General features: G+C 39.2%; 2 protein-coding genes across 2 annotated transcripts; both read left to right on the forward strand.

Moving 5' to 3' along the window:
- Positions 1-2,009: 2,009 nt before the first annotated feature.
- Positions 2,010-10,398, forward strand: EMB2766 (structural constituent of nuclear pore). The gene is made up of 9 exons (XM_087326372.1): positions 2,010-3,759; positions 5,161-5,212; positions 5,307-5,376; positions 5,454-5,576; positions 5,815-5,892; positions 7,165-7,268; positions 8,300-8,387; positions 9,740-9,838; positions 9,947-10,398. Exons 1-9 carry the CDS (start codon positions 2,061-2,063, stop codon positions 10,037-10,039), a joined length of 2,406 nt encoding a protein of 801 aa, XP_087182498.1. The 5' UTR covers positions 2,010-2,060; the 3' UTR covers positions 10,040-10,398.
- Positions 10,399-23,176: 12,778 nt separating this feature from the next.
- On the forward strand, positions 23,177-25,799 carry LOC147859348 (protein ETHYLENE INSENSITIVE 3-like). Its single transcript, XM_087325697.1, has 2 exons — positions 23,177-23,430; positions 23,631-25,799. The coding sequence occupies exon 2, from the start codon at positions 23,712-23,714 to the stop codon at positions 25,512-25,514; it is 1,803 nt and encodes a 600-aa protein (XP_087181823.1). The 5' UTR covers positions 23,177-23,430; positions 23,631-23,711; the 3' UTR covers positions 25,515-25,799.
- The last annotated feature ends 567 nt before the right edge of the window (positions 25,800-26,366 follow it).

Below are 26,366 nucleotides of genomic sequence, written 5' to 3' on the forward strand. Positions count from 1 at the left end.
TGCGTGCTCATCTTGCTTGTACCCGTTTGATCACTTGGCTCATGTAGTGATCTCGAAAGGTCGACGAGTCGTGATCAATGAAAGCCATCGGCCTCACAAAACAAAGGGCAACGAGCCTTTGCTCGGGAAGGGGTCGGGAAGTAGTATTGTCGTAAAGCAAACCTCCAATCTTCTCTATCCCTTGAGTACTCCCTAGTCCAAGACCCCCGTTGTCCCGCCCAAGTAACACACGCGCACGAAACTTCGCGACAACGTCGCAAAGTAACTTAATCATTTTACCATAATCATGAATACGCTTAATTTTGGCAACATAATTGGTAAGTTGACCATCGTCGACATCACTTGTTTTCTCGTGCTAATGTCAGTCGATGTGATTGGACTTGCTGCAACACCAATGTTATGGTTTGTGTTTGCCAACTTGCTTTGTGATTCATGTATTGTGAACCTTAACCAACACAAAAACGTTCTATTACTTATAGCTATTACATATCTAACGTTGTAAGTTTTTACAATGACTTTGTTTGATTAAAGTTGCTCATTTTAAAACCTAATGATTTTGTTATTCGCAAGTGATTACCAAATGGCAAATATGCACGTTATCCAAGTGACGAGCATCCTTTGATGTTTGGTGGTGACCATGTGTAGGTATGGGGATACCACAAAAATAAGTGATAAGCTTGGCAATCTATGATGAACTCTCATACTTTTTCTTCTTGTTGATTATAATACAATTTCCTTAAATCCTATTTTCCTTTCCTGATTCTCCATTGTTTATTGCTTCGATCTTGATTGAGTTCTAATACGATAAAGGAATGACTAGAAGGAATATATCAACACTGTGCTTGTGCTTGTGAATATTAGCATTGCTTAAGTGTGTTACGAGTAAGAAAAAAGGAATGTCCCGAGGTAAGGATATGAACTCAACAAGAAAAAACGACAACAAGAAGTGATGTCTAGAGTATGGATTCCATTACCATGGATATGACGAGGCTTGCAAATGTTATATTTTACATCAGACGCAACATCCAGGAGCGATTTATAAAATAAATGAGCGAGGTACCTTCAATCAATAATTGTGTTGCGTATATATCGTGGGCTTGTTAGGGCATTCACTTCTAATAATTAATATTTTGATTCAACTTGGGCTTCTTTAATATACCAAATCAATATCTTTGTTTAAGAAATTCTTAACGATGCTTAAAACGGATTTTATGATGCATAAGCCAAGGTTTTTGTGTCATGCTTTAATGTATATTATTTTATTGTGCATTTCCATTATATTCGATGCTTGAGTTCGTAAGCCAAGTCGAAGAGGAAACCCCATTAATTCCATTGAGTAAGACTCTGAAGTAACATTAACAACAATGAACACTTTGATGAGGTTCAATTATACTAACTAAAATTATTCTTGTTGCGACGAATTCATTGAAAATGCTTTCAAAATGCAAGTTGTGGATTTATGAAAATGGCAATGGTAAACCTTGTGCTTCGTATGTATTAGTTTCTGCGTATGTATATGAAATGGTTCTTTGCAAGATAGTTATTGCACTAATTTGATAGTTGAACTACCCAAAATCTAATACTGAGAAGCTGAAATAACGTTCATCCTCAAGACTTTATTACTAGCGAAACGACTCAAAATGATTAGGCAAGCGGGCTCGAGTATTGGTATTCAACACACCTTCAAGAAAATTTAGGGGAAAAAATATGAGAAGACGATAATTTAGGAGTTGGCAACGGTTCGGCTCAAGCCGGAAGCGAACCATGAAGTCGTTATTTAACGGTTCGGCGGGTCGGTTCGGGTTAGGCTTGAGCTTCCTTAACCGGTTTGACGTCGGTTTGGGATGGCTCAAGCCAAATTGAATTGTTTTGGGCTAAACTGGGTTCCAAACCGGGTAAGGCTAATCGTTTTGGCGAAACCGGATGGAGAAGAAGGGTATGGGAAGGAAAATAAATAGACCCCTCGGAAGGGTATCGGCGGAATTTCGATAAACCCTGCGTTCTGCAGAAGATTTCGAACCAAACCCAACGGCGAAGCAGAAGACGCAGAAGAAGCAGCCATGGCGACGGGCTTCAGCTTCGGAGGAACAGGAGCTTCTTCTTCTTCTTCTTCTTCTTCTTCTTCTTCCTCTGCATTTTCGTTCGGAAGCAGCAGTCCCTTTGGCTTCGGAGCAACAACAGGATCATTATCATCTTCTTCTGCTTCCTCCTCCTTCCCTTCCTTCACAACAACTCCTCCTCCTCCTGCTACTTCTCTGTTTGGAGCTCCATCTTCGTCCTCTGCAACTCCATCGCTGTTCGGAGCTCCATCTTCGTCCTCTCCAACGCCATCGCTGTTCGGAGCTCCCCCTTCTTCCTCTGCAACGCCATCGCTGTTCGGAACTCCCTCTTCTTCCTCTGCTACGCCATCGCTGTTCGGAGCCCCATCTTCTTCCTCTGCAACGCCATCGCTGTTCGGAGCCCCATCTTCCTCCTCTGCAACGCCATCGCTGTTCGGAGCTCCCTCTTCTTCCTCTGCAACGCCATCGCTGTTCGGAGCACCATCGTCTTTCTCTTCAACGCCATCGCTGTTCGGGACTCCGTCCGGAGCTTCCGTTTTCGGAACACCTTCTAATTCCACACCTGCAACAACGGGGGGAGCTTCCCTTTTTGGAACACCTTCTGCTTCTCCTTTCGGGGGAACGCCATCATCTGCTTCAGGATCTGCTTCATTGTTTAATGGAAGCAATGCAATGGGTTTTGCTGGAAACACATCATCATCCACAACATCATCTTTCCCTGTTTCCTCTTCCTCTTCCTCTTCTTCATCAGCGTTTGGTGGATTAAGCTTTAATGCTGCCTCTCAACAGCAGGCTAACACTTCTCCATTTGGATCGTTTGGACAGACATCGTCAGCCACACCACCTCCTTCATTCCCTTCATCTGTAGGAGCTTCTGCACCCGCCCAATTCGGGAGCTCTTCTTCAACGCCTTCCATGTTTGGAAGCTCTTCAGCGCCTGTTAATACATCATCTACTATGTTTGGCACGGGTAGCACAGGGGGTTTGTTTGCTTCAGCTTCCACACCCGCATCACTAACAACCAGCAACCCTGCAACCAGTGGATCCATGGCTACATCTTTCTCGTTCGGATCTAGCTTTGGATCAACTGCGCCAGCCAGTTCATCTGCGGCGTCTCTTTTTGGGGCTGGTAAACCTCTCTTCACAGGGTTTACACCACCACCACCACCACCATCATCATCATCATTAGCAACAGCAACACCATTACCATCAGCAACATCTACACCTACACCTACATCAATATCCTCTCAATTTGGAGTCTCCTCAGCAGCAGCAGCAACACCAGCACCCGCACTATTTCAACCATCATCATCATCATCATCTTCATCTTCATCAACGACAACAACGTTTGCTTCTGTGCCTTCCACTATGAGCTCTACCACATCCATACAAACATCGACAACCGGCGTTTCTTTCACTTTCCCTCCATCAGCAAGCACAGTATCGTCGTCGTCGTCATCATCGATATCGTCTGCTTTCTCGTTCGTGTCACCTGTAACTGGAATTCCTCCTGCAACAGCAGCTTCTTCTAGTGCATCTTCAGCTCCTTCCTCATTTATTTCATCCACTGCTATACCTGCAACCACTCCCATAACCACACCTTCAACAACTGCCCTGTCAACATCTTCCTCATTCAGTTTCCAATCTGCAACTGGAACCAAACCACTGGCGACAACATCAGCCATGACACCAACAGCTAGTAAGATGAACTTTTAGTATAATACTTTGTAAATTTATCAGTTTTACGTATGGTGACTTTATAGAAGTTTTATGCATTGCTCATTTAAAATAAAAACTGTGCAAAACTTGTAAAAACCATTCTAGTTTTGTTTTAGCAAAAAATAAAGGTGAGAGTTTTGATGTTCATTTTATGCACAGCTCAAACTTGAGAGTAAATTATGTTTTTCAATCGCCTATAATTTGTTTATGGTTCATTATGAGGAAAAATGAATTTTATTTTTAGTTCACATCCTTATGAGATGATAAATTCTATTGTAACCTTTCGAGATACTGAAGGACACATACCAAAATATTCCCCGAGTAAAGTGTGGTATTTTCGTCCTGAGTACTCTATGCTTTGTGACTTTCTCAAGAGCATGCTCACATCTCCAACGATCTAAATACTCCTGGGGTAGAATCAATACTGCACATGAAGGTGCATAAGTTTTCTCATTGTGGATGTTAACTACAAAGAAAGGGTGATTATAGATTCTAGAAATGAAGTCTATGCTGGAGTAATGTGGTCTTTTGATTGTTGTTCGTGTGACTTTGCATCATGTACATGCTTATATCCCCAATGATCCGATCGTACCCCTGTGATAGGATCAACACTGCATATGAAGGGTCCTTAGTTTTTGCATTCTGGATACTCCTTGCATAAAATGTGGCCTTTTGATCCATGTATTGGTGATTTGTGAGCACCTCCAGGAATAGGATCAATACTGCAGATGAAGGGGCCTTAGTTTTTGCATTCTGGATATTCCTTGCATAAAGTGTGGTCTTTTGATCCATGTATTTGTGACTCGTGAGCACCTCATTAACATGTTTACATCTCCCAGGAGCTGGGAGTATTCCTAGAATAGGGCCAACACTGCACATAGAAGATCCTTAACTTTTCCCGTTCTGGATTTTGACTATATGAGAGAAAGGGCAATTGTAGATTTTGTGCCTGATGAAAATGCTTACATCTCATATGATCTGATAATATTGAAAGAAAGAGTGATTGTAGATTTTAAAGACAAACTGCACTGCATTAGATTCTTGGAAAAATGTTGAACTTGGCTGAAGAATTGCGCTGACAGTTGAAAGGGGACATCACTGACGACAACCAAATCTCACACAAAGAATCCCTGCAAACTTCGGCCTTGGTTGGTCCCACCACCATACACTGATTAAACCTGGATATGATTGAAGATGAATTCCACAATATCAAATTTCTGGATGAGGGAATGTTAGTAACAAGTTAAAAATGCTCACTACTGAAAATACATGGATTCATATGCTGATAGTTTTGTTATATAGCATGACTGTTCTGAAGGTGTTTATGTTTAAAATTTCTCAACATCATTTTTGAATGTTGCTGGTGCATCTTCTTCTGTAGAAGTAACCACTGCTTTGGGATCTTCATCGACATTGAGTTCCTCAACTTCAGGGTAGAGACTGCACTCTAAGTTATTTCAGTGCTATCAGTTCTTACAAGATTTTGTGAGCTAATTCAATCTAGCATTTTCTATTAAAAAATTCCAGCACAACTACAGGATTAGTAACAAGCACTCCAAAATTGCCATCTCAAATAACAGGAAAAAATGTGGATGAGGTGGGAGTCATATTTCTTCAATATGTAAAGATTCAGTAATATCTCGAAGCAAATAACTTTGTGGCCTTTTTCATCAGATTATCAAGGATTGGACCAATGAGTTACAAGACCAAAGTATGAAATTTCGAAAGCAGGCTGAAGCTTTAAGTTCATGGGACCGTAGAATACTCAGCAACAGAAATGCTCTAATAAGGCTAGAGGTGTGCCTAGTTCCTTAATTTTGTACTCATTGAAACTTATTTCATAAGCTAGCTGTATAGACTGAAGTTGGTTCTCTCACTTAATCTGAGGTTTTGCATGCATCTGGATATTTCACACATTTTAAATCTTCTCATGTCAAACATTGGGGATAGAGGACAGACCAGGCGACAACCCGATACTGATGACTGAGTTTATGGATTTAGAGCTTAACTTAATTATTATGATGCTCATTTACAGAGTGAGGTAGCGAAAGTAGTTGAGACACAGCATAGCCTTGAAAGGCAGCTCGAACTCATAGAGACACACCAACAAGAGGTATGTTTGTTTTCTCATGACCATATTTTGAATAAAATGCATTTAGTGAGTGAGATAGTTTATTAAAAATTTAGTGGCACAGGGATGGTTCACACAGGGGTTGAATGCTGATGCACCCCCATTCCATTATATACAGCCTTCCCTTTGGCTTCCTAATTAATGACCTCTAACAATAGCATAGAGTCTTTATGATAGAAAGTTAGTGCAATATCTCAAATGACCTATGCTGCACAGAGAAGTTTGGATCTTGAGATTATATGCTGTAAGTCAAATGGCTGCCAAGCAATTGTTGGGATATCTACATTGTAGCAATTGTTGGGATATCTAAACCATCGGGTGTACTATACCACTGAATATTACCGTATATTGTACTTTGGTGGTTGAATGACGGATCTAAAGAAGAGAGCTCAGCCTCACCAATAGAGTCTCGACAGCATCTGAAGATGCTGTAATGAAGGGAGTAGCTTCTCCCCTTTATTTAGCTCAACACTGAAGGCTCCCAGACCACCACGTGTCATAGGTCCTTATGGGTTTGTCCCAGCTCCTAGGATAACTGGTTTCCCAACTATCTGACCTAATATTAACCCATAAAATTAGCTATAGAATTGGTCTGTAACGTTATGCCTACAACAGCTATGATGCATAGGACCTCAGCATAGTGCTCGTTTTCTAAGACACTCTTTATCCGGCTTGTACACAATTTGTGCACTTATTGGAACCTTTGAGATGCCACTGCTTTTGCCTCTGATAATTGCTGAAATGCGTTGGTTAAAGATGCTTCTTGATTTGGGCTGAAATTGACTGTCCAAAGCATGCTTGTATATGGTGCAAACTTGGTTGGGCCATAAAGGATTGTCCAAAATAGCTGATGTATACAAGAATTAGATTATACAACGATGGCATGAATAGCTGAATCTGCCTGGGTATCTGAGTTGTTTTGAGGCTCCTGTACACTATTGTGGCCGCATTGTACCGGATCTAATTGACAAAATTATAAGTATGTTATCTTCCTTAAAGTTATAGGTCACACTCATTTGTCAACAAACAAATAATGAGGGGAGGACATCTAAAATTGGCCTCAAAATAGTGAACAATACTAATTTCAAAAGAAGTTCAGAAGAATCTGGGTTTATAAAAACATAATTAGTGGAGAATCGAAGCAAAGATAATAAGTTTGTATTTCTGCACATATTAAGAAGTATGACAGAACCCAAACCTGATTGCCATGCTAGAAGTTGAAGAAATGACATCAATTAAAAAAATCTTTTACAGGTTGAGAAAGCACTTGAAAGTGTTGAAGAGGAAGCAACTCAGTTTTATAAAGAGGAACGTGGAAATGTTATAGAAGATGAGCCATCTGCTGTGAGAGACATGATGTATGTTTTTCTCATAATAATTTCTCTGTTGCATAGTTGCACTGTATCTTTCTTTTGGTGGCCATGAGTGTACCACTATGAAATATCTATTAGGCTAATGACTGTAGGCTTTTGAAGTTCTCTCACAGTGAAAGAGTTGGCGTGCTAATGTATATAGTTTCGAAATTCTCTAATAATGAGAGACTGTCTCCCTAATGAAGGTTAATTTTAAGATTGTGTGGGCCCCGTACATGGCCATTTGCAACTGTTTACTCCGTGGAAAGAAAGTAAGGATCTTCTTGAAACGTTTCCAGTGCATGTTCTGTGAATGATGATTTCGAAATTTAAAATCACAATTTTTGATGTATCATATATGTCTACTACAAATGGCAAGGAGTGATAAGTTATGTATAATGTCACTTACATGGATTTTCTAGCCATAATGTTTTCCGCTCAGATTATAACCCGGAGTCTGTCCAGGTGCATGTTCTGTGAATGATGATTTCGAAAATTAAAATCAGAACTTTTGATGTATCATATATGTCTACTACAATTGGCAAGGAGTGATATGTTATGTATAATATCACTCGCATGAATTTTCTAGCCATAATGTTTTCCGCTCAGATTATAACCCTGAGTCTGTCCAGGCTCCATTAAGTATTTATCTTAAATAAACATTCTGCATCCTGCAGATTTAGCTTTGATGTCAAAAGAGGAATTGATCCTGAATGATAAAATTTTAAGCTTTAAATGCTTCAGGACTTCACGTTTTTGTCATTATAACTTTATTATAACAATAATGAAATCTCTCTGCAAATTTACAGTAAGTTGAACTGTGGCAAGGTAAGCAATTTACCATTTTTTCTTCAAATGCACATTGTGGAACATTCTTATATGAATGAATTTTTTTTATAGCATTTTGATAGTCTTTGTATAACTTTTATTTTCGTCCAGAAAAGAATATCTGTTTCATTTGATAAGCCTAAGTCTAGTCGCTAGCTAGGACTAATAATTCTTTGATAGTTTTCTAACTTGTTAAGGTGGTTACACAGGTTCGAACAGAGTGAGCATCTTGAGAGAGAATTGGAACAAATGGGAGAAAAAATCAGGGAGACAATTGAAAATATGAACATGAGTCAGGTGTGCATTTTTTATTATTTGAGTAATGTTGTCATTGATACCCCAAATGTACCTCATATATGTAAAGCGAATATTGCAATACTCTTGATTATTTATATAATCCTGAGATTCTTTGGTGGATGAACGTGTGTTGGCTTTCTGAGAGTGGAATTTCAACATACCCAAGACTATTTATCTATAAACGTTCCTGCATAGGTAGTAGTCACAATTGTTTTGGAAATAAGCTTGAACTCCCTCCTAATTTCAGTATCTCTCATGAGATAAATTTCAAATTTTTGCATGCCTTAAAAAATTTACTATTGTAGATATTTTTCAAGAATTAGCACGCATTTATGCATAAATTTACCATGCTCTATCTCGTAATGGGTTGTATCTTGTTGAACTGGATAAATCATATCCCTCCTACACCTTCACTGCTTTTTTTCTTACGACCCATCTGGCCATTGTATGCAGATTATTCCATGAAGCTTCTGTATTTTTTCCCAGTTGTCCTTGGCTGCCACCCTGTTGGATCTCTCCCCAACTTGTTTGGAAAACCAACATATGCTCTCTCATGCTAGACGTCCCAAATTAACAGTTTGTCTCGTATGAACCAGTCTCGACAACACAAGGCTGAAAATTTTGCATTTCATAATTATTATTGTGAACACCCTTAACATTGATATCCCCATTTAAATATTATAACTTCGGTTTATCTCTGCACTTCAAATTCTAATTGTTTCATGCTATAGTAACATGTACTATCAGACCTGAGATTTGTCCAAGCAAACATGCAAGTTGAGCTTATCCAATTCTAAACTCATTCAATTCCTTAATCATAGGTATACTGACATTATGAATCTATGAAAGAAATAACAATTGCATGAAAGTAGGTGCAGTCCTAAAACCATATGTGTACATTATCGGGTCTCTATCATCAACTAATTAGATGAAAATTAGAGTTATATCCATATACTTGGTATGGGGACATATCCGGTTTGTTGTGTTTAATGGTAGATGTCTTTATAACTTTATTTCTCTCTGATTTCAGTCATATCCAACAGTGGCAAATTGCTGAAAAAAATGCCCATAGATAGAATTAGGCAAAGGTATAGCTTTGAACAACAAAAAGTTGAATTAATGAAATGCCTCATTTACCCATTGTATATATCCCATTCTCGTGTGGCCATGGATCGGTTTGTAGTTCTTTAGCCCTGCTACTTTAATACTAGTTTCAAGCTAAATTTCTGCTAAAATTGCTAACTGAAGAGTTGTACATTGGCATAAACTAACGCGTGTTTCTATTCATGGTTTCATGTGTCTTTTTGAATTAAAATTCTTTATGCAAATGCTGATTTACATCACTGTCACAGGTTGGGGAGCTCGGACTGGCAAATGGAAGTAGTCCCATTGACGTGGTAGTGCGGATCCTTAATAATCAGTTAAGCTCATTAGTTTGGATTGATGAGAAGGTAAATAAGATTTAGGGGAAGCTTGAATTAAAACTTCTAGAAGTCTCATGTCTACTACTGGTGGTTTGAGTTTTTGTTTGGCAAATTGTTATTTTCATTGTTTTGCAGGCAGAAGAACTTTCTTCAAGTATCCACAAATTGATGGATCATGGGGCCCAAACTGATAGTAGTTGGTCGTTGTCAAGGTTTCGTGGAGCTTAACATGTCTTCATTCAATTGAGACTTTCGATGCAAGTGGACTAAATAATTCTGTATGTTGGAAAGCAGAGCAGCAAGCAAAAGGTTTTATTGGTCAGTGCTTTTTGTCATTGAAGAACTAGACTAGATTGACCTGGAATGCTTGTGTCTATTTGCAACCGAATATTAGTTAGGGGTAGCAAGGTGATCTGTGCAATGGACAGTCTAGAGCATGCTTCGGGGTTCTGCTATATAGAAATTTGAAGATTTTTTAATCAACCTCTTTAGTTCGATAAAATTCATATGAACTCCTCGCTGTAGCTAGAAAAGAGCCCCTGGTGTCTTTTATTTATATAAAAATATGATGATATTTTCTGCAATAATTGCTGAGTTATTACTTACATTCAAATTTATGTTCTTAATGGTTGTGCCCAAGGCCCCCTCTATGCTTGCCTCACAAAACTCGAGGGGACATCAATAATTTCATGCTGCTGGCAGTATTTACAAACTAGTGTGGCATGGATACACACGGTCTATACTTGGTTGAATCATAAATAAATGGAAAATATAATAAATCATTAGTCGAAAGCCCGGACATGTGAAAAGATTGGCTTAACAGACAGGCAAAAAACAAAATTAATGGATTTTATATGATTTACTCATTGGAAAAATTTGTCAGTTACATGTGAGGGCCAATACAGTAGATGGTGTATGTTGTGCTGAAGAGGTTTTGTAATATTTGCCCGTAATATTATTAATGTCATGGTAGAAGACAACTTTAATTCTTTAAACCAATGCTGCTAATGACTAATTCAATTAGGGTATGAACTTCTTGGACACCATACTTGTGGTTATCCATTTTGAATTTTAAGGAATATTGGCTCTGAAACTACATACATTTACAGCTTAGTGGCATGAAATGTTCAACAACTTTAATTCTTTAAACCAACGCTGCCAATGACTAATTCAATTAGAGTATGAACTTCTTGGACACCCTACTTGTGGTTACCCATTTATGGGCCTTAAAAACAAACATTCATCTATGGTCTTTACGGAAGTGCAATAAAGTTATATATGCCATTGTCAAATTGGAACTCAAATCTTGCTTGAATTGATCAAGATCCATTCCATTGTACCAATAAGAACAAAGTTTGCATATATAACATGAGGATTATTATTGGCTTACTTTCCCTCTTTACATAGAAGGATGCATCCATTGGCCACATTCTATTATTATTGTTTTTATTTTGGCCACATTTTCTATGATAAATTTGTTGATTTGTTTATATAAGACTTTTTGTGGTAGCTTTAGCATGTATATAGTTACTTGCAACCTGAAGACCTTTCCTTCTTAATTCAGCAGGTCAAAGCTTGATGGTTGTTCAACAAATAGCTTCTCCTTGAAATATCTAATTGATGTATTTGGGTGTACATCATAAAACACCTTTAAGAACAACCTCAATAGTTTGAGCAAATGATTCTTGAAAATCCTCTCACTCTTCGTTTTGCATTTACATCATGGGAAAAATTATTGTTTACTAAATCTCGTGAAAATTCAAGCTTGGCAAATGTATTTCCAATTGCCCATATTTGAAAAAGTTCACTTTTTGTGATCGTGTTAATAAATATTGGTTATGAGATAAGTCTTTTGTAAGTCATTTACCGAAATTTACAACATTATGGGTTTTTTTGCCAAGGTTGCAATTTACCCAAGAAATGACCTAAGTCGGGTCTTTTGTTGCACCTTCATTTATATGTCGATAGCTAATCCCAACAATGATGAAGTTAAAGCTATAAAGAGTAACCTAAATCAACATTTTGTTAAATAGGACTTGAATGATGTTGTGCTTGATGACTTGAGTGATGTTCAACATATTCTTGGCATAGGACTACGACAACATGAATATGCCAATAAAGTCCAACAAATGTCCATGTTGGAAGGGCATCTCCAATGCTTGTGGGTTGCAAATGTGGATTTGGAATACCTAGAGAAACATTTTTCTAGATATTCCTAATACAAAATTATGGCCCTCTCAACCATTGAAGGAGATTATTGTTTGTAACTAAGGGGCTCCAAAACAAAACAATATGGCTTATCTGATTTTTGGATATTTTTAAGGACCCCAAGATTCCATTTTTGAGAACATCAATGAGAGTTTTATCTAATTAACTTGAAATCCCTTCTTTCACAAAAAAGGTCAACCATATTCAAGTGAAGTACCACATCATTTGATGGACAGTCAGGGTAACGAAGTAGAGCTTTCAACATATTGACTTAAGATAATCCAACCAATCTCGTCACCAAAAGGCTTCATTTGAGCACGTTGTCAATCTCCTTCACCTTATAGTGATAGATTAGGTCATTCTTTGGCCTAACTTATGTATAGTGTTTATACAATGTTCTCTATTTGTTTTCTCATAAGCTCGTTCGACTTCAATTGGAAGGTTGTTGGAAGAAAGAATTAAATTGCTAAAATTTGAGGTTATTTTCAAAAAGAAGCTACTTTCCTATTAGTTAGGAGAGATTATTAGAGAAAGACTATACAAGGTGGCTTATCCTTTCAAAATGACTGCTAAATGTAAGTAGGACCTATAGCTATAAACTAGTGTCCTTCATCACCAGCAAATACGAGTCAGATCCTATGGCCTAGAGTGAAGGGAGGGTGGGAGGTGAGTAGGAAACAACTAGCGTGGGGGCTGGTATTTCCACCTCAGGCCGTTTCCTCCTTGCAGCACCATTGACATGTTCCGCCATTTCTGCCAGAAGCGCAAACAAGCATTGACCACGTCATTGGAATGACCACAATCCTCATCCAATTGCTCTCGTAGGCAGATGATAATCGTGAACCATATATCCATGATCAATTCCTCCGGGGAGCGTACTAGATCTTGGAAGACCTTTAGGCTGCGTGCTTTCCATACAGACCACATGGTGAAGCTTGTGATCAACATCCAAATCTCTCGAAACCGAGGGGATGCGGTCTTCAAGCCTCTCTCAAATCAAGTCTTGACAAGTTTACCTCTTGTCCATTTGAGACCGTAAAAAATAAGGCAATTGCTACACGTGGATATTCATTCTCTCTCACTCTTGCTCTTACTTTTCTCTCTTACTTTCAACCTTGACAATCCAAATTTTTTTCTTTTCAATCTCTACTTTTGCATCGAGGTCTATTGAATGTTCGGAAAACACTCATTATGGATTATGCATAATGTGATTAAAAAGGCATGAACAATTTAGAGGCATCATGCTCTTTTTTTGACTATATCATGTGAAGATTCTCTGTAACCCATTGATGATTTTTTGTTTTTATTTGCCATTTCTTAGAAAAGCGCCTTAAAATAATATTGAAGTAAGTTAGCGCATTTAGGTCCTATGGCAATTTGTGTGCTTTTACGGTTTGTACTTCTAGATTTACATTTTCTTGAAGGTCAATGCAAATCTCCATAGGGTTTAATTATATGTGGTGCTCATCCTATAATGCCATTCAAAATTGTGTACAACAACCACCATAAACCTAAATAACTTGTCTCTACTTAAAAAATATATTCTAAAGCCACGAAGTATGCAAGTCGCACTAAATGATTTGATTTTAGAAATTAAAATAAAAAAGAGTTACTTTCCAATAAAGACTAATAGTTTATTAAAATTTGGAAGTGCAACCAGTAAATATACGAGATTTAAATCCATAAATATGTTTACAACCAAAAGTTTAAAAATACTAGAAAATGCGTGCACAACTTGTGAATTGCACTTTTAACAAATTCTATAGTGAATTGTTGATGATACCATATCCTTCCGAGTTCATGAGTGATCAATCGCTTTTTCAAAGAATATAATCTAAGGTTGCATGAAAGTGGATGCAATGAATGAATATATGAATGAGTGGATCTACTTGTCTTTGTCCACATATTTAACTCCCCCCATGAGCATGGTCCACAAAAGGCTTCTCATTAAATAGATGCATGTATAAAGTGATCACGACAATTGAAAAGAAGCACGACTTTTGAATGTATGTATAGGAGCATAAAAAATGATCACTATTATCTTTAGGCGATGTTGCAATATGAATATTTGGAAGTGGTCCTAAGTCATGATAGATTAAGAGTAGCATCGAGTTAGTTAATTCCAAATAGGTGTGAGCAAACAATATAATAACATATGTCTCTCATGCATTTACAAGATAGTACATTATACACTATGTATGTTCAATTGTCGATGTAGCGTAGAGACATAATGAGAGTATTGATGAGGGCCTTGATGGTGAGTTCTACAACTCATTGCTTCCCATTCATAACCAATGATTGAGAAATAAATCATAATCATTTATACTTTTCACATGTATAATAGTTAGTAACAATTACTTAAGGTACACATATGGCTTCCTATGCATCACAAATGAAGTAGATATCATGAACCAATATTGTGGAAGGAAGAATGTTGGGGTATGATGTCATGTGGAGGTGGTCACAACATCAAAGGATTTTGGTGATATGATCTGAACCTAGTTACATTTTGAACTTGTGGCCACCATGGCAAAATGCTCGTAATTGAAGTGTAGTGAAGTCATAATCTAGCTTTTTTGGTACATTGACAAACCTATGTGTCTCTTACAATTTATTTGTGAATAAATTTGATCTATGTAATGGCTTATGGTTTAGCCTCTTCATTAAAAAAAGAAGTTAGATTCACAAGAAACGTATTATTAAAGTCTTCCTTGTACTCTATTATCTTACACCTTGATTCAATCTAACATCACCTTCTCAACTTGTTGGTGTTGCCATATCTATAATGAAAGAGATAGAAAACATCAAACAACATTATGATATTCAAAGTTTGGGGTAGAATGTAAATGCCAATTTCATTGGAGGAAAGGTTGGCGTTGAGCTAAATATAGGAAATGTGTTGTGGCCAAAACAATTGGTCACATACAATGAAGGCATTTGGGTGTAAATTTTGCAAGTGGTAGTTGTAAGGCTTGAAAATAGAACATCAAAATTAATGGTCCAAAAAGGCTGAAACATACCCAAAAATTGTAAAAGTACATGATCATTATAACCTATGCATTTATGTGAACACCTGGAATGTAGACTATCCTCTTAAATGAAATATGGCTCGTGTTATGCTCTTGGACACTATTTTGCCTTAGGTATGTATATAGAATTGCAATGTGTGTTATTGAACAAGTCTTATAAAACTTTTTGATATTGGGAAAATATGCTCATGCACTTGGACACTTGAAAACATATTGGCCCAACCTTTTGCCTTAGGGTATGTATATCGAATTGCAATGTGCTATTGAACACTTACAAAACTTATTGATATCGTAGGAATATGGCTCATGCTCTTGGACACTATTGAAAACATATTGTATTACTATGTCATGTAACAAGGGGAATTATGTTTCTCTATGTAGCATGTTCATATGATAAAACAATAAGTTTTATAGCCAATTTCAAATTTTATGGCTCATCATACCATGTTGCTCATGTGATTGATTAAATGAAAATAGATCTCACATGTTCGTCAAAACATGATACGAGGGCTTACACACGTACTTTTGACCTAGCTATATTTGTACCTTGTCTAATGAATTGATTGTAAGTAACTCTTACATATGTTGTGCTTCCCATAGTATTATAGGTGTATGTTGAGAATCAAGCTCAACCTAGTCTAGTGTGTTAACACACCCTTTGAGAATCTATGAGCACTCAAAGGTCAAAAGTCACCACTGCTCTCTACACATTAACTATATGTCAAAGAATCATATTCTATGACACATAACTAATGAGTTCCATATTCCCCATAACTAATGAGTCTCCATATTCCCCAAGGTTCTAGTGCGAGAGTGGGTGTTATAGTGAGTTAATGAAGAGGGAGGGTGACCGTATATAAAGCACCCTCCTACTTCATAAAGAGTCGGCTATCCTCCATTGTAATGCTACATTTTTGTACTTGATATTCTCTTTGTTAATATACATCTTCTGGAGTGCTTCATTTCTCTTATCTATCTTGTGTTTTCTCTCCTCTCCTTTTTACACACACACACACACACACAACACATCTCGTCCGTTGCACATAATCATATCCGATTCTTTACATGGTATCAGAACGATTTGGTAGCTTGATCTAGCATGTGTTGTGACCTACACTGACACTCAAGAAGAATCGGCTCATCGTTATCGTAGTGCCACTACATAACTCATGTTCAAGAGAGAAGGAAAAGAAGAAAGAAATCTACATCGACATAATGAATACTCAAATGGGCAGTGCTCTCCCTAGTGAGAAGTTGGACAGAAACAAAATTATTTGCATCTTGGGAGAACAAGATGCACCAATACCTAGTCGGCCAAGGCTATTGGGGTTACAATCAAGGAGCACAAGAAAACAAACCCGGCCCAAAGGACGCCAACTATTCAACATGGGAGCAAGCGGCAAGCCAAGTGATGTATTGCTTGGCAACGTGTGTCCGTGATCACATGGTTGGCTACATTTGGGAAGCCAAGACGCCGAAAGAAACTTGGGACAATCTCAAGAAGATTTTCGCGGCCAACACAACTGCAAGAAAGCTTCAACTCCGCCAAGAGTTGAACAACATCCAACAAAGGGATATGTCCATCACAAGCTACATCTTGAAGATCAAGGAGCTTTGTGACTCAATCAACTTAATAAGCGTCAACGTGGAAGATGATGAGATGATACAAATATGCTTAGGCGACCTCGCACCACAGTTCGGCGCAATGACAACCGTCGTCCTAGCAAGGGAGAATCCTCCCTCTTTCTTCAATCTTCAATCAATGTTGTTGGTTGAAGAAAACCACGTTCAAACAAGGAACAACGCCTCAGAAGGCCACATTCTCTACACACACTTGGACGGAGGAAGAGGACGCTGTTGAGCAAGAAGAGGCCAATTCAGCTACCGACGAGGTAGATGAGGTTCGACCTATGAAAACAACTCCCAATTTCGGCAAGAAAGCGGAAACAATCGAGGAATGTTCGGAAGAAGGGGGAGCTTCCATGCTAGCCCAAGACTACAAAACTCAATCGAATGCGGATATTGTGGCAAAATCGGTCACCACGAAGAAGAGTGCTGGAAGAAGAAGCGTGAGTGGGCTTCCACAAGCCGACAACTTACCAATTATGCCACTAACTTAGACTATGAAGACCTTGATAGAATGTTCGTGATGAGACATAGAGCAAACTCTATGGCGGCTTTTACTTTGACTAGTACCTCAAGTCCGGAAGACGTATGGTTCGTCGACTCCGTTGCCTCAAACCATATGAAGTCTCATCAAGAATGGTTTTGAGACTTACGAGAGCCGGATCGACCCGGCTATGTCGAGAGTGGAGACGACACTACTCATCCGACTCAACACATCAACAGTGTCCCATTTGGGAAAGACGATGACCAAACTTATATAAAAAATGCGTTGCATGTACCGACTATCACGAAGAATTTGGTCTCAGTCGACGACCAAATTGTGGAGTAAGGCATACAAGTCCGATTCAACCAAGGTGGTTGCTTCATCGAGAAGGAAGGACGACTCATCACTTGCGGACAAAGAGAAGGCGGAATGTTCATTCTCGATTTGCATGAGATGAAATTGGCCATGTTTGCAGAAAGCACCAAAGCCAACACCGATATAGAGCTATGGCATGAATGAATCGGCCATATCAATATAAACAAACTCAAGGGCATGCAATCAAAAGGATTCATCATCAGACTCCCTACATTAAAGAGATAGAGATTGAAGGGGTATGTGAAGCTTGCCAATTTGGCAAACAACATTGGCAACCATTCCCGAAAGAGAAGAACGTGAGCAAAGGCATACTGGATGTAATTCTTTCCGACGAATGGGGACCGACTGTCACAGACACGTCATGTTCGTGAAACCGGTTCAGACGGCTACATTCGGCAGATGCCGATATTGCATGACCTTTATTGACAACTTCTCTAGGCACACTTGGATCTTCCCCATGAGGCAGAAGAGTGAAATGTTTGCACACTTCCAAAAATTCAAAAGTGGAGTCGAAAAGGAAATAGGTCGGCATGTACAATGTCTTTGGTCAGATGGAGGCAAGGAATACTTCTCCGATACATTCACGACATACCTTTGACAAGAAGGAATCAAGCGTGAATTTTTGTGTTGACATACACCACAACAGAATGGAGTAACCAAATAGAAGAATCAACACATCCTCGAAGTACCACACACTATGCTGAACGAAAAGCACATGGCAAAGTCATATTGGGATGACGCCGCCAACACAACCGTCTGCCTCATGAATAGGTGTACAACCTCTAGGGTGCACGATGTGACACCCCACGAGAAGTTTTATGGAAAGAAGCCGGATTTATCCTACGTCAGGATATTCAACTCAATTGCATATGTACATATTCCCAACGAGAAGCGACAGAGCTCGATCCTAAGTCGGAGAAATGTATCCTAGTAGGGTAATCACTTGAACAAAAGGGGTACAAGTGTTATAACCCATCTACCCAGAAAGTTCGAGTGAGTCGAGATGTCGTTTTCGATGAGTCGACATCCTAGTACGAACTAGAGACGACTCCAACTCCAACCCTAGTCCACCTGAACTTGGCCAACCAAGAGATAGAAGATGAAGATCGACTGAGGCATATGTTCAAAGAAATTCTGATCACGACCAGGCCCAGTGGGCCATAAGAGCCCCCGAGCGACCAAAGCACATCTTGGCCAAGTCCGAAGATGGACAAAGATAAAGCCAAAATGCCGGAATATGAAGACAATCATTCCGACAACAATGAATTCACTTACTCACTCGACAGTGAGCTTGGTGGCTTTGATGTACCGATTATGAGGACACCTGGAGTGAAGAAAGCTATTGCCACGACAAACCAAAAACTTTGTCGCTCCACCCGAGAGAAGAATCCAGTTAGCCGCTTCGGCTACAACGAGTATATGACATATCACTATGCCTTTATGATGAAGGTGGCGGCAGTTCGTGAACTGGAAACTTTTTCCAAGGCAACCAAGGATCCACGATGGGTCGAATCAATGAACAAGGAGATGCGGGAATTGTGCAAGAATGAGACATGGGATCTCGTTCCCCACTGACCACACAAAAAGGCGATTGACTGCAGAGGGATTTACAAAGTGAAGTATGATACTAACAACTCCGTCAACTGCCACAAAGCTCGACTCGTAACGAAAGGATATGCACAAACACATGGAGTCGACTATGAAGAGACCTTTGCCCCGCTGGCAAAGATGACGATTGTGTGGACCGTGATTACACTTGCAACGGCGAAAGGGTGGCACCTCCATCAGATGGACGTAAAGAACGCCTTTCTCCAAGGATAATTAGAAGAGGAGATGTACATGGTACAACCACCCGACTTCGAATCCAACATCCATCCGAAAGCAGTTTGCCGACTAAAGAAGTCACTCTACAACCTTAAACAAGCACCATGTGCTTGGCATTCGAAGATAACACAATATCTTCATCAAATCGGCTTCAGAATGTCCTAACATGACAACTCTCTCTCTGTTAGAAGCGATTCTAGAAACCCTATTGTCATCATCATATATGTGGATGATTTGGTCATTGGAGGTGAAAATCTAGTCGATATCAACAAGGTCAAGTCCCTCCTCTCCAGAAAATTCGAGATGACATGCATGAAAGAGCTTCATTACTTCCTTGGCATCGAGGTAATTCGGACTCCAACCAGCATTATGATCTCCTAAAGACACTACATCCTTAACTCGTTATACAAGTTCGGGATGACTGAGTGTAACTCTGTGGCAACCCCTCTAGATCAAAACCTAAAGCTAGTTGCCAACTCCGGCACGGAAGAGTGTGAACCGACTCAATATCGACAAGTGATCGAGAGCATCATTTACCTCACAATCACTCGACCCGACCTCAGCTACCTAGACGGTCTCCTTATCAATTCATGCAAAAGTCACGTGACATTCACTTGGATTGCGTTAAGTGAGTGCTACGATACGCGAGTGACACAATGGATTGCGGCATTCTCTACAAATCAACCACACCAATTCGACTCAGGGGTACACAGATGCCGATTGGACCGGTTATAAGGTTGATAGACGATTGACCTCCGAATTTGTTCTCTCCCTCTCCCTCTGGATTTGTTCTCTTCGGACTAGCAAGAAGGAATCGATTGTTGCACTTTCGAGCACAGAGGCCGAATATAGGGGCATAACTAGGGCTTCATGTGAAGCCGTCTGGCTAAAGAGAATCTTGAAGGACCTGGGTGTTCCCATCAAGGAACCTATTCCCTTGTACTACGACAACATGAGCAGTATTCATTTGGCTCGGCACCTGGTGTTCCAAGCACACGCAAAGCATATCGAAGTGCACTATCACTTCATTCGAGAGCATGTTCAGGCTGGAGATGTCGACCTTCAACACATCAACACGAATCTTTAGACAACCGACATCTTCACCAAAGCCCTAGGAACCAACAAGCTTCGACAATTCATGTCAGAACTCGGATTGACAGTCTCTGACTTACCAAGCTTGTGGGGGAGTACAAACTAGACACCATCCGAACTGGATATCAGTCGAAGCGGACATCTACCGAAAGAAGCCAATCAAAGTTGAGCTTGTAGGGGCGTGTTGAGAATCAAGCTCAACCTAGTCTAGTGTGTTAACACACCCTTTGAGAATCAATGAGCGCTCAAAGGTCAAAAGTCACCACTACTCTCTACACATTAACTATGTGTCATAGAATCATATTCTATGACACATAACTAATGAGTCTCCACATTCCCCAAGGTTTTAGTGCGAGAGTGGGCGTTATAGTGAGTTAATGAAGAGAGAGGGTGACCTTATATAAAGCACGCCCCTCCTACTTCATAAAGAGTCGGCTATCCTCCATTGTAATGCTACATTTTTGTACTTGATATTCTCCTTGTTAATATACATCCTCTTGAGTACTTCATTTCTCTTATCTATAATCTTGCGTTTTCTCTCCTCTCCTCTTTACACACACACACACACACACAAAACACACATCTCTTCTGTTGCACAAAATCATATCCGATTCTTTACAATATATTATTACCTTAATCTATACCTTGGTAGTCAAATGAAATATATGAAGAAGAGAGTTTAATTTCACAAATAGAGCCCTTGGTGATGTCTCAAGATGTTATAATGAACGGCATAGGTTGTCCTTGTTATACATACAACCCAACACCTATGGCTCCTTGACCACCACATTTCTTGTGCATCATAAATCCTTGTGGGTTTGTCCCAAGTCCTATGACATATTGATTGCCACCTATCCTACCCTTAGATAACGTTTCTTCTAAATACTAAAAATGAGTTGATGTTTTGGGAGGGCTTGCGATGATTTTCTCTAGCATGCACATATGTCAAAAACTGAACACTCTTCTTGTTTCTTTCATATATTTCGTTTGGCCCTAAACTTGAAAATATTGAGATCCATTTATCAATAACATAGAAATAAGTGACTTCGCTCTAAGTGGATATTCGGGGTAGCTCATTGAATGAACCTTATATTATTCCTAAGAACCTAAAACCCAAGCTAATAGACTTTAGCATTGCTCTAAGAAAACTACAAATATAAATCAAGTGACTTAGAAAAATATTTTTTTGAGAGTTCAACATGGCTAGCCACTCTACTATGCATCCCATTGTTGCAAATATTTTCATATGACATGCCAAGAGTTCGCTCAAATGCTAATGCATTTATGCCAAGTTGACAAACAACTCACGTTATACAATCTTGTTAACTCAGTTCAAAAGTCTGCAATGCGATCTGGTTCCATCCATTACACCTTCCTCTACTTCATTTTAAGGAGTGCCTACTATTGTTCATGTCGGAAAATCAATCACTAGATAGAGTACCCTTCTAGAAAGCAGAACATCCTAATGTGTACATACAGTGATCAAGAAAAGCATCCTAATGGTTTTAAGCATGCAATGTGATCTGGTCCCACTCCATTGTTGGTAGAGTACCCTTATCGTAGGCAAATACATCCTAACGTGTACAATCAATTTCTTGCAGCGCTCATCCTTCATGAGCCCTTTTGGAACAGGACTTCCAATGACAATCCGACACGCTTCACTCGAAGCAGCAAATTGGGAATGCGAAACCTGGATGGATCAAAGAGCAGTTTATGTAGCACCACCAAGTGCAATCTACTAACGTGACACATCATCATTGAACCCTTAAAAAGAGCAGTATCTCAGTCGAGGATCGAAAGGGACGGGATTGAAAGAGCGCTATGTGAGCCGAGCCGAAAGCGGCTCCGTGTGTGTGTTCACTCACTCACTCACTCACACACACACACACTCTCTCTCTCTCTCTCTAGCTCACTCACTCACACACACACACACACACTCTCTCTCTCTCTCTCTCTAGAGAGAGAGAGAGAGAGAGAGAGAGAGAGAGTGTGTGTTTGTGTTGTGTGTGGATCTTGTTCACTCTTTTTGTGGTCAATAATTTACTCTTTTGGGCAGATGCCCCCTGTCTCCCCTTTTCTCTCTCTCTCTCTCTCCCCCTTCAGCTCTCTCTCTGCATCTCTGAGTTTTCCATCAGGAAAATCAGAACGAAAACCCTACAATTCGCAGTATCTTCTCATCACCCACCTCATCATCATCATCGTCGTCGTCGTCGTCGTCATCATCACCATCGCTAAGGGTAACCCTCTCTTTATCTCTGTGTGCTCATTCATATCTAGGGCTCGGTTTCTTCTTCTTTTTTCTCCTTTATATTTTATCTATGTCCCCCTATCCCCGCATCTCCACTCTTCTGGAAATCATTGATTGACTGTACTGAAAATTTCATCACTTAGTATATGGAATAAATTTATTCGAGTTCTGTTTGTCTTCTATGTTGTGTTTGTGTTTTTATTTCTATTTTCGATTTGGGCGAGTGTAGTTGGGGCACGATCTTATTGTTTTTTTTTTTAGTAGCTAGGGTATGTGAAGGATGCACTGTTTTCATGTCATATTTGTATATCCTTTGTACTATGGGCATGTTTTCTTTTCCTGATAGATATATGGCATATTCTGCATATGTATGATTTCTATGAGGAATACGGCATGGATGCCCTATGTATATTATGAAAAATGTGTCATGGATGCCCTGTGTTTATTTAGCAAAAATATTCCATGTTTGTGTATATGTATACATGCATGTATTGATATGTATGTATATGATTTCTATGATCATCTTGCTATGTTTGTATATATATGTTTTGTATGAGGATCAAGTCATGGATGCCCTATGCCCATCTATGAAGAGCATGTCATGTTTGCATATCTATATCTATCTATATACTTTTTCTACTAAGAACATACCATGTTTATATACATGATTTCTATGAGGAACATGCCATGGATATGCCCATCAGTGTCTTGGCTGTACTGCTTCCAATTCTCGGTATTTGTATGAAGCCGTGATATGATGCATTATAGATTCATACTTATATATTCTTGTTTATCTCTATATATTTGAACTGAGGCTTATCGATTATACTATATTTGTAGTATTTTTTCCATGTTGGGTTTCCAGTGCAATTTTTCGTTCATTACCCAAGCTCGTAATTGATATCATGCTGTTTTGGGTGTTGTTGCAAATAGATGAAGAATATTTGAAGATTTCGAACTCTCCAAATAGATCAACAGCTACGTTTGCATTGTTATATAACATTCTGAGAGGCTATGGAGATGGATGAAATTGACCCCTTCGGAAATCTTGACAATGATTTAACAAACATCATGGGAGAGATGGAAACCGGTGGATTGCCAGGTGAAGGCCTTAGTGATGATGGTGTTGATGTTGATGAGCTGGAGCAAAGGATTTGGAGAGATCGAGTTAGGCTGAAGCACTTAAAAGAGAGACGACGATTCAAAGAGCAAGCAGAGAAGCCAAAGCATAAGCAATCACAAGAGCAAGCTCGGCGCAAAAAGATGGCACGGGCACAAGATGCGATTCTAAAGTACATGATTAAGATGATGGAAGTGTGCAAAGCACAAGGGTTTGTATATGGGATCATACCTGAGAAGGGCAAGCCAGTAACTGGTGCATCAGATAACCTCCGAGCTTGGTGGAAAGAAGAGGTGAAATTTGATAGGAATGGACCAACAGCCGTTGTAAAATATAAAGCGAAGCAAGGATCTTTGCAAAATACTACGGTTTCTGCCCCGGATTCTCACACGCTACAAGAGCTCCAAGACACAACTCTTGGGTCACTCCTCTCAGCTCTTATGCCACATTGCAATCCACCTCAGAGGCGGTTTCCATTAGAGAAAGGAGTAGCCCCACCGTGGTGGCCTACTGGAGATGAGGATTGGTGGCCTCAAGTGGGTACGCCAAAAGGTCATGGTGCCCCGCCTTACAAAAAACCACATGATTTGAAGAAATCATGGAAGCTCGGGGTGCTTTTGGCTGTCATCAAGCACATGTCATCGGATATAAGTAAAATCCGTACGGTTGTGATGCAGAACAAGAGTCTTCAGGATAAGATGACTGCGAAAGAGAGTGCAACATGGATGGGGGTCTTGAATCAAGAAGAATCTATTCGGCATCAAGAAGGGAATGTGGGCAGTGTGATCACTAGTGATGATACCGGAGAGGCTGCAGAAGCCCAAAATAATGCGAATGAGAATGATGCTGAAGGATTTGGGGATACATCTACTTTTGCTGTAAGTCATGATCATGATGATCAAATTCAAGATACGGAAGCAGCAACATATGTCATAAACAATAAGGTGATAACGCTAGAAAATACGAGAGGTTTCGATGCCGAAGAAACACCCCCTGTGTATGACGAAGTGGCGTCAGAAGCAGGGCAAGTTATTACAAAGAGGATTAACACAGACGATTCTATGTATGAAACACCTGCAAAATATCGACGAGTGGATAGTTATTCTTCTACAGTGCACAATGTTCACCTGTCTGATGGGACACTTGAACTTCCGGATCAAAATTCATTGCTTGGAGGAAAAATTGGGAACATTTCGAGTTATTCTAACTTGGCTGGTCCTGGAGGCTTAATTGCAGCAAGATCATGTGAGGAAACTTCGCAGACCATGCCGAAGCATGTCTTAACAAATGAACATCCGGATTTGGTTATTGGAAGCCGGATGCAACATGACTGGGTGACAGGTACTTTAAGTGCTTTTAATGTTGGGAAGCAACTTGAAGCAAACATGATTGTAGACATGGAAATTCGCAATGAGTTCCAAGATGCTTCAAATGTGAGCTTTGGAGAGAATATGGACTATAATCAACCTTACAACAGCACGGATGCAGAGGCACTTCAAAATGCAAGCCTAACTGGCTTTAATAGTGGAAAAGTTGTTGAAAATCACTTCAATTCTCCACATTCAATCACGGATCCTGATGAATTTGGCTTTAGCTCGAGGTATAACATCGCTATAGAAAACGCCAAATCTTTGGCAGAAGAAGAGTTAGACAGCTTCCCGTCATATGAGGATTTCATCTGTTTCTTTGGATCATAGGTATGTGCACATGCTGCAATCGTAAAATGTAGTTTCATTGATCAGAGGGTTATGTACACATGGAAAAGGCTTTGCCCACCTTTCTTAATGAGAATCAAGATGATTTTCATTTTACTCTTTACCCTTAGAATATACAATTCCCAGGGGTATGTACACTTATCCAAAAGATACATTTGTTCCCTCGTTCATACCAATCTGTATGATGTGTATATTTGATTTGATCCATTCTCAGAGGACCTATTTTCTGATGGTGTTCCAATGATCATTTTCAGTTGATTGGATTTGCATGTTCTGTAGAAATATTTTTTGTACAATGTAGAGAGGTATGATGATATTTGATGGGAGACGATTTTCTTCATCAACGGGTTGCTTTGGTTTCCTGAAGGTAATTTATGCATCATATCCATCTGCATTGCTTTCACTTAAAATTTTGTTTTTGTAAATAACAAATTTGTTAATAAAGGGAATGTATGTTCTAATATCCCCACTAAAAAATGTTTTGAAGGTTTTGTAAATATGGAAGTAATCTGAGTATTATAAGAGACTGGTCATTTGGAAGTATATTTGATGAGGTTCTGAGTAGCACACGGATTAATTTTTTCACATTTTTGGTCAATAATGTTAAAAATTTGATAATAGGGTTATGAGTTCAAAGAAGAGATTTTTCTTTTAGTCATACAAAATTGTTTCATCATATAATAACCTATTTTCCACTCAATCTATTCATTTGTTTTTTATTCATGTTTTTAAGGAATAAGAGTGTTTTTGGCAATGTAGTTTGCTGGACATGGAGCCTAGTATTGATGTCTAATGCATAGTCATACTCATAGTCATACTCGCTTCATGTATTGG

Source organism: Azolla caroliniana, unplaced genomic scaffold, assembly GCF_043228905.1.
Source record: "Azolla caroliniana isolate FFs.n. ecotype wild unplaced genomic scaffold, voAzoCaro1.0.p SCAF_10, whole genome shotgun sequence".
In the NCBI taxonomy this organism is placed as follows: domain Eukaryota; kingdom Viridiplantae; phylum Streptophyta; class Polypodiopsida; order Salviniales; family Salviniaceae; genus Azolla; species Azolla caroliniana.

Excerpts from the sequence above, each read along its gene's own strand:
- EMB2766 (XM_087326372.1), top strand. The coding sequence starts at position 2,061 with ATGGCGACGGGCTTCAGCTTCGGAGGAACAGGAGCTTCTTCTTCTTCT. Across the intron at positions 3,760-5,160 it reads AGCCATGACACCAACAGCTA|AAGTAACCACTGCTTTGGGA; the intron begins GTAAGATGAACT and ends CTTCTTCTGTAG. Across the intron at positions 9,839-9,946 it reads TAGTTTGGATTGATGAGAAG|GCAGAAGAACTTTCTTCAAG; the intron begins GTAAATAAGATT and ends ATTGTTTTGCAG.
- LOC147859348 (XM_087325697.1), top strand. The coding sequence starts at position 23,712 with ATGGAGATGGATGAAATTGACCCCTTCGGAAATCTTGACAATGATTTA.